The 14,987-nt window shown below is 49.0% G+C and overlaps 1 protein-coding gene across 5 annotated transcripts in view; it reads right to left on the reverse strand.

Annotated features, from left to right (window-relative positions):
- Positions 1-14,987, reverse strand: part of Grik4 (glutamate ionotropic receptor kainate type subunit 4) — a 428,100-nt gene that overhangs the window by 93,697 nt on the left and 319,416 nt on the right. For all 5 annotated transcript variants that reach the window (XM_051156249.1, XM_051156245.1, XM_051156246.1 and 2 more), the window contains 3 exons: positions 14,527-14,688; positions 5,853-6,005; positions 4,988-5,092 (listed from right to left, as the gene is read on the reverse strand). In XM_051156249.1, coding sequence (XP_051012206.1) covers positions 4,988-5,092; positions 5,853-6,005; positions 14,527-14,688 — 420 coding nt within the window. The remainder of the gene's footprint in view (positions 1-4,987; positions 5,093-5,852; positions 6,006-14,526; positions 14,689-14,987) is intronic.

Genomic DNA, 14,987 nt, shown 5'->3' on the forward strand with positions numbered 1-14,987 from the left:
AATGGAACCAAATCCAAATGAGAAGATGTCATTACTAAGGAAAGCCCACCCCAGTGGGGTGTTACTATCAGTGGGGGCAGATGGCAGCAGAGCAACAGACCAGAAGCACAGGCTCTGAATGAGGAACTTCAGGTACCCAAGAGCAGCAAGGGCCAAGCGGGAGCAGAAGGGCCCAGAACATGGGTTTTGGGATTAGAAAACCTTGAAATTCCAAATTCCTGTCTTTTCAAGTTCTTGGAGACAGTGAGATTTCAAGTGTGTGTGTGTGTGTGTGTGTGTGTGTGTGTGTGTGTGTGTGTGTGTCATGTACAGCTGTGTACAGCTGTGTGTACCCCTACACACACATTTGAATACCAGGGCAGTGTCCTCCTCCACTGATCTCTGCCTTACTGCCTTGAGACAGGGTCTCTTACAGGACCCGAAGTCACTGTCACATTCTGGTGAGGCTGAGCAGCCAGACAGCTCTAGCAATTTACTTGTCTCTGTCCTGCAGTGCTGGGGCTACAGGCCTGCATGGATGCACTCTGCTTTTGACGTGGGTACTACAGATTTGAACTCAGGTCCTTAGGTTCTCATGCTTACAGAGCAGGCTCTCTTTACCCCCTGAGATTACAGTTTCTTATTGATGAGCTGGTCTACCTCAGAGGACCATGCCCCAGACGAAGAGTGATCGGCACAAAGCATTACGTGGAGTCGGCTACACAGATGGTTCCCCATGTTCCTCCTGCTCTTTGTCACTTCCCTTCCTACAGCAACATCACCTTGGACAGAACTGGGAGGACATCAGAGCAGAGGCACTGACATTCCTACCATCCTGGGAGAGGAGCCTAATTAGTTATCCCTCCTTAACCCATTTCTTCAGCCTGCAATATGCAGGGAAGGACGCCCGTCAAGAGGCAGAGATTGGGTGATGATTGGGATGGGACCTGGGGACTGGTGCTAGGAAGCTGCATCTGTGCAGCAGACACATCACACACAGCTTCCAGTTGGTATGCACAGCACTGGAACCAGACAGCAAAGCAACAGGACAGTCGCCAGACTTACTGAAAAGCCAAGGTCACGGAGAAGAGTCTCACCATCCGCTTTCTAAGTCCAGTCAGGACTGAGTGTCCCTTAGGGTAGCAAGAGGTCAAAATGACAGTCCTCTTAACAGTCACTTGTGTGGCAGATTCCATTCAATGTTAACTTTAAACAGTGGAGTAGGGCACAGAACAACAAACAACCCAGCAACCAACCAACAGAACCAACAAAACAAAGCTGGTCACAGAACACTCTCCTATTAGTGCAGCACTTGTCAAAGGATAGCCTGTGGTCAGCTCATCACTCTAATCACCCATGCAGGTGCCAGTTTACTAACAGATTTCTAGAACACATGGCTTTAGTAAATGAAAATGCATGGCTGTGGAGCCTGTAGGGTACACAAACTCCACAGGTCACCCTTGAGCCTGCTTGTGGTTGAGAAGTCTATTGTCTACCTGCCACGAGTGGGCGCTGCTGATGCAGAGGACGCCACCACCTGAGTCCTGGCCAGGCTGGGCTGACCACGGTACTTTGAGGGCGGGGCTGAAGATGCTCACCTTTAATCCCAGCACTTGGGAGGTATAGGCAGGTGGATCACTGTGAGTTCAAGGCCAGCCTGGTCTACAAAATGAGTCTAGGACAGCCAAGGCTACACAGAGAAACCCTGTCTCAAAAACAAAACAAAACAAAACAAAAACAAATAAATGCATAAATAAAAATAAAATAAAATTCATTACTGAGAAACATTTTAACAGGAAAAAAAATTCCTTCATAGGTTGGGGGAATAGCTTAGTGATAGATTGTGTGCCCAGGATCGAGTATATATGAGACTCTGAGTTTGATCCCCACAAAAATAACCCCTCCAAAAAATCTTTATTAAAATAACCATCCATGTGCTAGAGAGATGGCTTAGCGGCTCAGAGAACTGGCTGCTATTCCAGAGGACCAGAGGACGGGGGTTCAATTCCCAGCACCCACATGGCAGCTCACAACTGTCTGTAACTCCCATTCCAGAGGATCCAACAGCCTCACACAGACATACATGTAGCCAAATTCACAATAATGCTTCTTATTTTTCATTGTGCAATGAATGCTGTTGCCATCTCTGGGGTATATGTGAATGTTCTCTAATCACTGTTCTGCTTTTACAATATACAAAGCGATGCAGTGCCTCACGTTCATTTACCTTTTCAATGCATTTCTGAAAGTTACCTTGAAGGGGCTCTCGCCAATAACGTTAATAAATATGTATTGATTTTATCTGTTTGTAGTGTCTATTTGATCAGTGTGCTTGTTTAGGGCTCACTTCCAGGCAGATAATTCTGTTGTCTTGTCTGGTGGTACTGGGGACCAAGACAAAAAGGTCGTTCTACCACTGACCTCAGCCTCCTTCTTTTCATATAGTTTTAACATTGATTTCTTTTTAAGAGATTTTCTCATTTATATACTTTATGTATATGACTGTTCTATCTGCATGTATACCTGCATGCTGGAAGAGGGCATCGGATTCCATTATAGATGGTTGTGAGCCACTATGTAGGTGCTGGATATCAAATTTGGGTCCTCTGGAAGAGCAGCCAGTGCTCTTAACAACTGAGCCATTGTTCCATATTTAAAAAAAAAAAAAGAAAAAAACATTTCTACCAGTTTAAAAAAATGTATTTTGTAAGTTCTTTGAGAAACCCATACAATGGGGTTTGATAGCATTTCTCCTCTTTCCCCTAGCTCCTCCCAAAAGCTAGCTTGAGTTGTAGCTAAGACAGAAGCAGAATGGGGGGGAGTGGGGGGGATTGAGCCCTACCAGCTCTCTGTCAACTGGGTAATGGGCCCAGGAGATGGGAAGTGCTTTCTATGAAGGAGGCACAGGAAGTGGACTCTTTCCTGGAGCATTATAGACAAGAACAGAGGTCCAAGGTGAGGTTGGCAAAGGCTGGGCGGAGGCTCTCCGGAGCGGGCTTGGGGCTGCCTGAATAGCGTGTGCTAACCATGCCACCGACGCTATGCTCCTCAGGCTGGTATCCCTTAGCCAGTTGTATTTTTCCTCGGAGAACTTTGCAGGCTGGCAGAGTGTTACATATGTATTTTTTGCCTGTCATCTGTCCCCTGCCAGACCATATGTTGCACACAAGCAGATCTTCCTCATCTTAAACCTGTCTCTAGAAGGGAGGCAGCCCTAGAAGACACTCAACAGGTATCACCTTGAAAGAGAGAATAAATGCTCCTTACTTCAGATCCCCCAAGAAGATTGGGGCGCAGGGAAAAGTCTCCCTGACAATTTTCCTAGAGGCTGGCAGCCTACTCATTCAGAGATGAGGAGCCACGGAGCATAATTTGAGTTTAATAGTCCCATATTGCAGCTCTCATTCTCCCTCCCCGCCGCCCCCCACTCTCTCTCCCTACATTGCTTACTCTCACCAGACTGTGAGTTCTCTCTGTTTAAGGCCTATGCCTGCTTTCCCCGGGCCCAGCGTGATGTCTGACACACAGCAGATGCTCCATAAAAGACCTGTTGGGTAAATGAAAGAACCACCCACCCACCTGACCTTGTTCCATCTGAGGAGATGTGGGGAGTGCCCTCATCCCATGCATCTCTCCTCCAGAGCTGAGGTGCTACAGACATTCAGCACCTTGCCTTGGTGGGGGCGGAGCATTCTCCCTTTTCCTGAGACTCCTTCCTTCCCTCTCTGTTTTCTTCTAACAGTGACCCTCCAAAAAGCCACTGATCACCTAAAAAGAGTTCTCTGAGGCCCAAGTAAAGGTCAAGGATCCCCTCTTGGATGCAGTGACAGTGGTGTGTGGCTGTAATCCCAGCACAGGAGAGCTGGGGAAAAGAGGCTCTCCTAGGTCTTGCTGGCCAGCCAGTCTAATTGAATTAGTGTGCTCTGGTTCAAGAAGAGATAAAAAAATAAGGTTGGGAGTTTAAAGGTAGACACTCAACACCAACTTCTGGCCTCCATATATGTGCATGTACATGTGTATACATATGAACACACATATGCACATATACACGAGAACATATACATCTCATACAAAGTACCTATTATTTTTTTAGGACACGATGCAAATGAAAGTGTCTACTCTGTCGGCTTATGCAAGTGAACACGTGCTGAATTTCACCATGGCATAAGGCTTATGATAAGGGTTCAATATATGACAGCAGCCACCATGATGGTGGTGATGGTGAAGATATAACTGGTTCTTCCTAATTTGCTGGAAGGGTGGGCTATTCAAGCTCCACAGTGAGGCGTTCCCTCATCCACCCACTGTAACAGTCAGGAGATCTTTAATATGCCTGCTCCCTACTGTAATTGGTATCTGGCTCAGCCTTTCCAGCCTTTCCTGCACTGGAGAGGCCTCTAAATAAAAGGAGTTGGGTTTTCAGGCGTGGATAGATAGGATAGAGACTTTTAGAGAGATGCTTGGAGTGATTGTCAGAGTCTGTTTCCTCTGATGGGGGACCAGAGAAAAGGGAACAAGAGGGCTTAATGGAGAAGGAAGAACCATACAGAAAACCAAAGAGCACCAAAGGGCATAGCATCCCTGGGTGATGGAAGCAGCAGCAGCAGCAGACAAGAAAGGATAAGAGGGGTGGGCTGGAGAAGAGCAGGGGAAGGGGCAGTCTGTCACAACACAAAGAGCCATCCTAGGCCGCATGGGAGCCACCCTTTGCCTTAGCAGTGGTGCCCCTGGAGTCCAGCAGGGGTTCCAGGGCTGGGGGGAAATCCATCGCTCACAGGCAAAGAACAATCCAATCATGGAGAGGAGCTAGGCATTCCTCCTTCTTGGCATATTGCTGGCAGAGCCCACATGGGCTGATCTGGGACCAGAAAGGATGAGGCAACTGCAGTCTGGGAGCCCAGATCGGAACAGATACAGCCTGCTATTTGACGGGACACTTGACAGCTGGAGGCCATTGGAGCTAGGGACACAGAAAAGGACAAAGAGAAGGCAGCATAGGTAGGCTTACCTGCCGAAAACCATTCCTGGTGAACTGCAAGATTTTCAAGGCATAGTTGGACCTCTGGCCTTTGCTGTTGAATTCAATGTGGCCGGTAAGACCTTCCAATTCTACCTGTCCAAGAGAGAGTGAGTTACAGCACCAAACAGGCCCCACCATACCTGGCCTCAAGCTACTTCACAGTGTTCAGAAACTACTCTTCTGTCCACTCTGAAGTCACAGAATCTGAGTGGAGGAGGAAGGGCCCCACAACCGGTAACCCAAAAACAACTGTGTGAGCCAACAAGGAGGCACCATACTGACCAGCTCAGATTTGGCTCTCCCTGTTCTGGGGGCATGCAGGAGCGGTTACCAGTACTTTTCCCTTTTGGGATTCTGCTGACCCTGGGCCTATAGGAAGTCAGGAAACTACTTGACTCGGTGCAAAAATCTAAGACCCTTCACACTTTCCCTCTCTAATGAGAGATGTGTTCTTTGTGAGAGAAAAACACTGGCTGGGGAGAGAACTTGGAGAAACCAAGCATCAGACGAAAAGAATACAGGCTGAGTCTTCTGAGGGATCCTAGGTTCCAACATTACAGTCCCTTCCCAGCTGTACTGATCTGTGCAGGATCTACCATTGTACAAGGGCTACCACTGGGCAGGGGCTAAGATTCATGACTCCTTTCTAGCTTAAGATCCAAGAACTATTATCTTGGGAATATGCTGACCATGGAATCTTGCCAAGAGTATTGAGAATTAGGAGCAAATGGAACCCGTGACCCATTCGGTCCAGGTGATGCTTTTACACAAGGCTGTAAATCACCAGGGAAGCCCTGTATCAAGCACCCCACCCTTGAGGCTGGCCAGGACCAAGCCTTCAGCCGCTCCTCACCATGCGCAGGTAGTTCATGAGGCTGGTACCATGCTGCCAGATCTGGGCTGAGCCACAGGACAGGGGTTTCACGCCAATCTCCTGGCTCCGGTTCAGTTCCTGCACTGCTGTCACCACAGCATAGACAGCGTCGAACAGCAGGGCTGAGGACAGCTGGGAGAGGCAGAGACAGCGAGTGGAGTGGGGAGAGAAAGGAAGAGGAGGGGAAAGAGAGAAAGCACCGAAGGCAAATAAGGGAGCACATTCACTGTCTTCTACCCACCCTTCCTCTGGTCTCATCCACGTCTATCAGTGGTCCACGTCGGCTTTCAGGGTCTTTTCAACCTTCATCCTACTGACAAGGACTGCTGTGGCTGAAGCATCAAAATGTACCTTTGGACTCCAAATTCATTCTCTCTGTGTCTCTGTGTCTCTTTCTCTGTCTCTCTGTCTCTGTCTGTCTCTGTCTTTCTTTATCTCTGTGTCTGTGTGTCTGTGTGTCTGTGTGTCTGTCTGTCTGTCTGTCTCTCTCTCTCTCTCTCTCTCTCTCTCTCTCTTTCTCTCAGAAATAGCAACTTCCACTGCTTCCAGGAATAAATAAATCCACAGGATGGAAGGTAAGGTCGCTAATCTCAGGGGTGGGGAGGAACTTGGCCACTCTCTTCTCAAACTTGCTCCCTCCACCAGGCTCAGGCATAGGCCACTTGCTCCCAGAAGTCACCCATGAAACCATTCCTTCCTACATGTCCCTAGGACTACGATGTAGCGGTACCATTCCACGCGAAGTACATGTATGAAATGCATGGTACATATAAAGTCTGAAACTTAGTAAAATTCTATCCTATGACAAAGGACAGCTGGGTACAAAGGTAGGAGCAGGACAGTGATCAGGGTAACAGGAGGTGGGGTGATCTGGAACTAGGAAGGTCTGGTTGGGCAACAAAGACAGCATTCGGTGGAAGAAGACACGTTGGAGCTGAGAGCAGAAGGATCAGAGTAGACGTGATATTGGACGTGGGGTGGGGAATAGATAGGTAGCTCAGAGGATGCAGCCTCAGGAGCAAGGCCAGGGCGTGAGAATGGGAAGTACCCACGGAGGGGTGGAGGGTTTCGGCAGGAGCATGCCCTGGGGAGCCTCAGCTGAATAACTGTCCCAGCAGGAATGGAGATGCTATAAGGAGACACTTGAGCCTCTCTTTGGCTATCAGATTACTGAAGCAATGGGCTCTGTGAAATTGGCATTTTCTCAGGAATCTCATGTGAGAAGAAGGAGAAGACTAAAGCCTGGTGCCAGCCAGAGGAGGAACATGTCCCCTGAGAAGAGATTTCACACAGTTTCACAACTTGTCAGATCACTTTACAGGAGAGGCTTAAGCCTGGACAATGAAGGTGCGTGGGACCACAGCTTGACCAGGATTGTGTAAGTTATGCGTGCTTTTGTCTACGTAAACCTAAATCTCCTGTCAGGACCCCTGGATGGACTTGCAGGAAGGTTGTTGGTTGGCCTTCTGTGTTCCTCTTCTCAGTGTGGGTCACATCAAGTACACCTTTCTCTTCTTTTCACTTTTACCTGTCTGTTTAATTGGTCTACTGAGGATGGGTGGCAGGACCTAGCTCATTAGAACTGACAGGGCCCAGGCTCTGACCCTCACAACTCCAGTAACAAAGAGGGGAGGTCACTACAGCCATGGTGATGTTTTTATTTTCCCTATTAAGCAGCTTCTGCAGGCAAGAGACATGCAGGACCTTCGTGTCCATGTGTCACTAGCACATGGCATGAGATCTGTCATGCAGTTGGCCCCAAAGACAACCTTTTAATTGTTTTTAAAATGGCATCTTATGTGGATGGGTGTTTGGGTTTTGACTGCATGTATGTCTGTATACCCTGTGTGTACAGTGCCCAAGGAGGCCAGAAGAGGTTTTTAGGTCCCCTGGACCTGGAATTACAGATAGTTCTGAGTCACCGTGTGAGTATTGAGAATCAAACCTTAGTCCTCTGGAAGAGCAATCAGTGCCTTTAACCTCTAGGCCAGCTCTTCAGGCCCCAAGAGATAGCTTGATTTGAATTAAGTCTTGGCTGACATCTGCCTGCTGAGTAAAGTCAGTGTTTTCAGCCTTTGTGGTGGGGAAGGCCAAAGGGTCTGGGCGGCTGGAGAGTGTAGAAACACAGCTGACATGTCCCCTGGGAGATGTACCATCCAGGAGGAACTATGACTGTACAGAACCTGTACGAGGAAAACAGTACATTTCAGTACTGTGTGCATGTGGTCAGCCCTGTCCACAGGGCTGGGCGAGGCCCAGAAGAACAGGCAGAAATCCCTAAAGGAGTGATAATGAGGTGCCAATGCTGGAGTGGGAGGTTGGGGGTGGGGTGGGGTGGGCAGTTCCTCCATGGTAGCATGATGTCCTGGCCAGGCAATCAGTTCTCTCTCTGCCCAGCCCTCTTGCTCTTCAGAAGATGTGCTGTTAGGAGGAACTGGAAGGCATGCCTTGCATGGTGGAGTTCTTATCTCTACCTTCTGTCTGGCCAGGCTCCAGAACACTGGCCTCTCCAAGGCTGGAGGGAGGGAGGGAGGCCACAACCCTCTAGTCAGAGTTCACACCGTGAGATAGCAAGGTGTAGAGGGAAGGATAAAGGACGCGGGACCATAGCTCTACTCCAGCCCCTCCTTTGGATGTTGAGTGACCCAGGACACCTTGCTGAACCTCGGGCAAGGCCAGCTCGTATCCATAAAAAGAGGCAGTGTCCAGTTTGTAAAGGTCATCAGTTACAGGAGTGAGCATTCCTGCAGGCGGGGCCACACAGTCTCACTTCTAAGGAGTTGGCAGCGATCAGGAAGCAGGTGGTGGGGGACAGGAGGAATAGGATGCTACGAGGCCAAAAGCCAGACTGGACAGATGCCCGCATTTCCTACATTGTTACCACGGTCCCTAATAGGTACCGAGTGTGCTGACGTCAGGTCGTCTTTCCACACACAATCGCAGGGAAGAGCAGCCCATAGTCCAAGTTCACGTGCATCGCAAAGCCACTTAGCCAACGTATCCCCTCATTATCTCCCTCCTGCCCTCCCTCCGTGTTACCTCACCCCTCTCTTTCTTCTCACTGCTGCTTCTTTCTACTTTTATCTAGACCCTGCCATTTGGCAGGTCCTACCTATGTATGTTAACATCTCCCCAGTCTATGTAGATACAGTCAAAAAAGCCATGGAGTCCTCGCTGCCTCCATCAAGTCTCCTGTCTTCCCAACTCCATCTGACGTCCTCGGTGTGCCTTGGCCTTGGATCCACCTGTGACCTGGAGTCTAAGCCAATAAGGGTATCCAAATCCCAATGCCCAGTTCCAATAAAAGAGTGGAAACCGTGCAGCCCTGCTGAACTGGCTGAGCAACCTCACTGCTCTGAGCCCCCGCTATCCAGCCACTGCTTCCTGCTCTCCTCTACCCACTGCCCTTGTCCAGGTCACGTAGCTCCTTTTTCAAAGGAGTCGAGGCTCACCTGCATGACATCTGCACAGCTTTTCCTCGCACCTCGCGCTGCCTCCCCGGAGCCCATGTGGCTCTCTTATTAATGGCTGCTCACATTTCCTTGCTGAGAGAATGTATGGGGATGATGGATGCTGTAGATGTCCTTCCCAGCTCAGACCATTGCAATGAACTTACTGCTCTCGGCTTCTAGACCCTTCAGTTTGGCTATTTATGTGGTAGTGTAAAGCAATTCTGACACACCTTCTCCCTTGCTTTATAGTTCACCTCCCTAGTCTACGGTCCTCCACATCACAGGGCTTTGGCTGCAAGGGACTCTATAAATTCATTGGGCCAACTCTTGTGTCCAGTGAAGAAATGAGACTCAAGGAATTCTTGCCCATTGACACACAACAGGGCAATATAGGGCCAGGGCTAGCCCCAGTTCCCCTTTGTCCCGTTGTCTTTGTCCTCCCCGATTTTTTCTTTTTAAAAAATTTATTTTATTATTAATTATGTGTATTTGGAGGGAGGCGTATAGGTTTGTGAATGCAAGTGCCCACAGGGAACCAGGAGAGAAAAAGAAAAAAAAAAAAAAAAAAAAAAAAAAAAAAAAAAAAAAGCATTGGGTTCCCTTAGAGCTTGAGTTACAGGTGGTTGTGAGCCTCCATAATATGGGTGCTGGAAACTGAACTCAGGTCATCTGCAAGAGCATCAGGTGCTCTTAACTGCTGAGACATCTCCCCGGCCTCCCCAGACTTACTGTTGTGTCTCCCTAGCCTTCCTAGATAACCCGGACAACCCTGTAGGACACAGGCACTTTATCAATAATGGATGGGAAGGCAGAACATTCAGGTCAGGTCTGAAGGCAGGGAGGTTGAAGGCTGGATGAAGTGATGCCTGAGGTCTTGGGTACCACCCAGCTTACCTCCTGGCCTCATTGGTTAGCTGTCCTTGTGCCAGTTAAGATTGAGCCATTAGCCAGTGTTGCTTGCCCAGAGCCCATTTTCCTGCTTCTTCCCATTTTTTTTTTAAGGTGTCCTCCCTCCTCTCATACAGTCACCAACTTCTGGCCCACCTGTTCCTGGGCCAGTTGAGTCACTCATCCTCTGCCAACATGTAACACAAGGAAGACCAGATCAGACCCATGAGCCTGGGCGGGGGCCTGGAGTTGGGGGTGTGTTTCTCGGGGCACTTCTGTCTCCTAGAACATACGTCTTCTCTCCCTAAATAGTGCTGTTTCTGGATATAATGCCTGGATGAACTGCAGTCAGCTGAGCTCTAGGCAGAGCATGGTGTTGACACCAAAGGTGACTAAAAAGAGAATGAAAGGGTCTAGGTCCCTAATTACCTTTCCCTCAAGTCTTGCTATATTCTGTGACACTACATTGCACTTGAATTGGGTTTCTGCCACTAGAAACTGAGAGCACCCTAATAGGTATAGAGGACTCAGGGATCTCCCATTTCTCAAAGTAATGTTGCTCAAGGTCCCAAGAGAGGCTTGTAACCCATCCACTCTTGAGGTGCCTTCCTTCTCTGGAAGCCGTGCGATGATTCCTGAGGGACAATGCATGAGTTTAGAGGAAGATTCCTGTCACATGGCTGCTGCTAGTCCCACTCGGGCTGGGATGAGGTTTCCTTGACTGATGCTATCTCTTTTTTTTCTCTCTCTCTTTCTCTCTGTTCTCTGTCTCTCTCTCTCTCTCTCTCTCTCTCTCTCTCCTCTCCTCCCTCCTCCTTCCCCCTCCTCTCTCCCCTCCCCCTCTTCTCTCCCCCCTCCCTCTCATTATGCATAAGTGTGTGTGAGTGCATGTACATCTGTGCTCACAAGTGTGTCTTCCTGTATCTCTCTCTCTTTCTTTCTTTCTTTCTTTCTTTCTTTCTTTCTTTATTTATTTATTTATTTTGGAGACAGGCATCCCTCACGGAGCCTGGAGCTCACCACTTGGCTAAGCCAGCTGTCCAGCAAGCTCTGGGACTCCTCTTGCCTCCATTTCCCCAGTATTGGGGTCACTGGTGGTCAGTGCCAGCCTAGGCTTTATGCAAGTGCTGAGGATTGAAACTCGGGTTCCTTTGCTTGCATGGCAAGCACTTTGCCCACACGCCCAGCCTCCCAGCCCCAGCTGGTGTTCTTATTAGTGTGTAATCCAAATGCTGCGCGGTCAGGGTGTGCCTGTTCCTAACATCTTTTGTCATCTCCGACTGCAGGGCCTTCATGATCCCTCGGATAGTTCTCAGATAAAATTCAAACTGGGGACATTGGGGCAGGGACCAAGTGGGTGGAAGATTATCAAGGTTCTTATCTTCTCTGTACCTACATTCAGCCTTCAGAGAGTGACATGGGTAAAGTGTCCCTAAAGGCACTGCCTTTCCTGTGTCTGCTCTGAAGCTGAGCCTTGTATAATTCAAATTAACACCCTGTGTACTGGAACAGACTCTACCCCCAGGACAGTCATCTTGGGGCCCTTTATCCATCACCAGATGCCCCTCTTCTATAGGCTCCTGGCCATCTGCCTAGGATACTCATCTCATCTTTCTCCCTCCCGAGAACTTACTTTCCACCCCTGCTCCTCCAACTAGTCTGCCCCAGTCACCAAACTCTTTTCTTATCTTTAAAAAAAATCTCTTTTCCAGGTCCCAGCTGCCAGGGAGTAATACCTCCATCCCTGCCTGCCCATCAGTGCCCTTGTGGTCTAGCCCTCCATTCCAAGCCATCTCTTCACTCTCCTAGTTGCCTTCTCCCTCTGCTACTATTTCTGTTCTGGAAAGCATCTGGGCCACAATCAGTGAAAAGTGGCTTATGTCACAAAAGGCTTTGTCCCTGCCTCTACTTCTGGGTCCACTTAGGAAGAGGAAAAATAAATAAGATATTTCTCCTTTCTTTCCATTTCTTTTTCCTCCCATGGTTGACCCCTTCAACTTTCCAAGGCCCCCGCTGCCCATCTGTGTGGGTGCGTGCCTGCCTCTTGGTTTTGTCTCTGCTTATGCTGCCCCTGTCTCTTCTAAATATTAAATCCCCCAACTGGCTCCGTCCTCATTTAAAATCTGCTCTTCTTTCTTGGCACCATAGGCTGTTTGGCAAACAACCCTCTATTCTCTTGTTTTTATATTTTCATTTGGTTCTTCATTGTTATTTTCTTTTGAGCTGTTTTGCAAATTGTTTCAGGGAATGAAAGACTGTATAAATTAAGATGAATCAATTTTGACTCAGGGAGCTGTGGCTGGGTTCCCTTCCCTCCCTGAAATGAAAATAAGAATACAGTCTAGACACACACCTGCAGTTCCCATCATCCCCAAAGCAGCAAAGACTGCATTCCCAGGATCCTCCTTGATGCCCATTTGTTGATGAACTCTAAAAGCTCAAACTCTGCACCCCCCCCCCCCCGCCCAAATAGTACCAGGGCAGGGACCATTAAGATCTCATGGACTAGTTCTCACAATCTGGATTTTATTCAATGAAATAAACACTTAATTACAAACATCTGCTTTAGCCTAAATTCTAATTACTTAATCTAGCCATCTGTAATTTTAATGATTTCCCACGATTTTTGTTCTTTGCAGCATGATTAATGGGAATGGCATATGAAACCAGTGGGCGTGTGTGTCCCTTCCCCAACACTCCCTCGGCGCTGGCTTTGTCTCAGGCAGGAAGCGCATCTGTGGTGTACCACTGGCAAGCTGGAAGCTTCTTGGCCAGGGTAGGCTATACTGAACTTTCTCCTAGATAGCTTTAGCTGGAACCCTACAAACTAGACTCCCCATTGGAGAAGCCTCACCTGGGATTATGGAGAGGCAGGGAAGCAGGCAGCCTCTCACAGAAGCGTAAAGAAGGAAAGAGGGGAGTCAAGAGTGTCGGGGTGCTGTATAGGCAAGAGAGAATAACAGGAAAGGGGTTAAATGAGGGAGAAGGGAAAGGGGAGATTAGAGAGAGAATGGAAGAAAAGACAGAGAAAAGAGCCATCTGAGAAGAGGGAGGGAGGAGACATCCCATGGAGGTAGGGGCCCCGTGCAGCAAGCATTTCCGTAAGTCAGCACAGGAGAGAGCCTGAGCTGTGGATTCCCAGAACCTACTCCCTCACCTCCTGGCTCGCTGCCTGGAGGATCTGGGCTGTTTGTGGTGAGAGTTTCTTGGCCCCCAAGAGAGGCAGGAAGAGGCAGCCCCTGTCTAGGTAAGCTGCAGGTACGAGGAGGCTTAGAGGGATGCGCAGTTATTGTTGCTGCCAGCTTCCCTTCCAGGCTCTTGAGGTGACAGTGTTTTTAACACCTTCCCTTTTTCTCAGGGGCCATTGAAGAGAGAAGATGGCTGCAAAGTTCCCTACAGGGGAGGAAGCAGATGTAGGATCCAGGCTGGCTGTGTTAAAAGAAGGACCATGGAGACACTCCCCCCCCCCCCATACACACATACACCTGTTACCCTGTTTTCTCATTGTCTGGGCCTGTTTTCTCATTGTCAGAAAGAGATACGCATCTTTAAACAGTTACTAGGGTACATGAAGAAGGAAAAAGGCCAAGGTAGGTAGCATTATAGGATATGCTACAGTAAACCTAAGGAAGAGCAGGCATCCTTCATGCCAGCAAGAAAGCCAAAGGGGCTGGAAGGGGACCTGTGATGTCACAGGGAAACTGACCTGAGTCTGAGGCTCAGCTTGCTTGCACTCCAGCAGAACACTGTCTGCTGCTACCCAGATCCCTTCCAACATTGCTGGGGTGCCTGAAGCTGGCTAGGAAGGTGACACATGGGAACACCTGCTGTAGGGGTGGCTTCCATGTGGCAGAAGGGCATCTTCAGACCATAAGAGTAAGACAGAATATGCTCCTACTCTACCAGGGGAACTGGAACCTGCTCCCCATCAGGTCTTGTACATAAAGCACAGATGGCAAGTCTTAACCGGCTCAGTGACAGGGATGCTCTGAGAACTATGTGCTTCAAGTCTCACAGAGTCCACTGATACAAACTAAGATGACCACAGAGTCACCAGGCAAGACACTCAGATAGAATCACTGCTGGCCATGCGGCCCTTGGTGGACCAAATCATTGGGATTCAGTCTTCTCTGATTTCTGCTGACCTCCCCATTGCAGTTTTGTCTGTGTCATTCTCCCAGATGCAGAGCGGCTGATCTCCCCTGCCATGGTGCCTCTTGGAGACCAATGGCTTTGGATCTGTCTCATTCTATGAAGTATGTGATAGACCACAGAGAGTGTTAGGGCCCACGGGCACCTAAGGGGACACTTACCGCAGGGCCGGTGAAGGGCACGTGGTCACAGTTCTCCTGCCAGGATTGATTGAGGCTCTGGGAGAACTCTTGGAAGAAGGCATGGGACTGGTTGAAAATGGAAAATCCTAAGATGTTGACTCTATCGTCCACAAGGCTGTCCATTCTCTGGAGGGAGAACTCCTGGTAAGACGGGCCAATGAGAAAGAGAGAACACAGTTAGGATGGAGGAAAGGAGGGAAGAACACGACGGGGCACACCTGGGGCTGTGAGCCAGCTTGGGATACATGAGGCGCTCCACTGTATGCTCAGCATATAGAATAACTAAGAGTGGTTCTCCTGGGATCTGCAGTGCTGGGTTCAGGGAGCAAAGACAACTTAGTAGGTTACCCCCAAGCAGGGTAGATACAAGAGAGAAACATGGAATATGTGTGCCTGGTGGAGGGAAGACCACATTCTCGGCATGTCGCCTCTGGAGATGT

This window comes from Acomys russatus, chromosome 14 (genome assembly GCF_903995435.1).
Source record: "Acomys russatus chromosome 14, mAcoRus1.1, whole genome shotgun sequence".
NCBI lineage: Eukaryota > Metazoa > Chordata > Mammalia > Rodentia > Muridae > Acomys > Acomys russatus.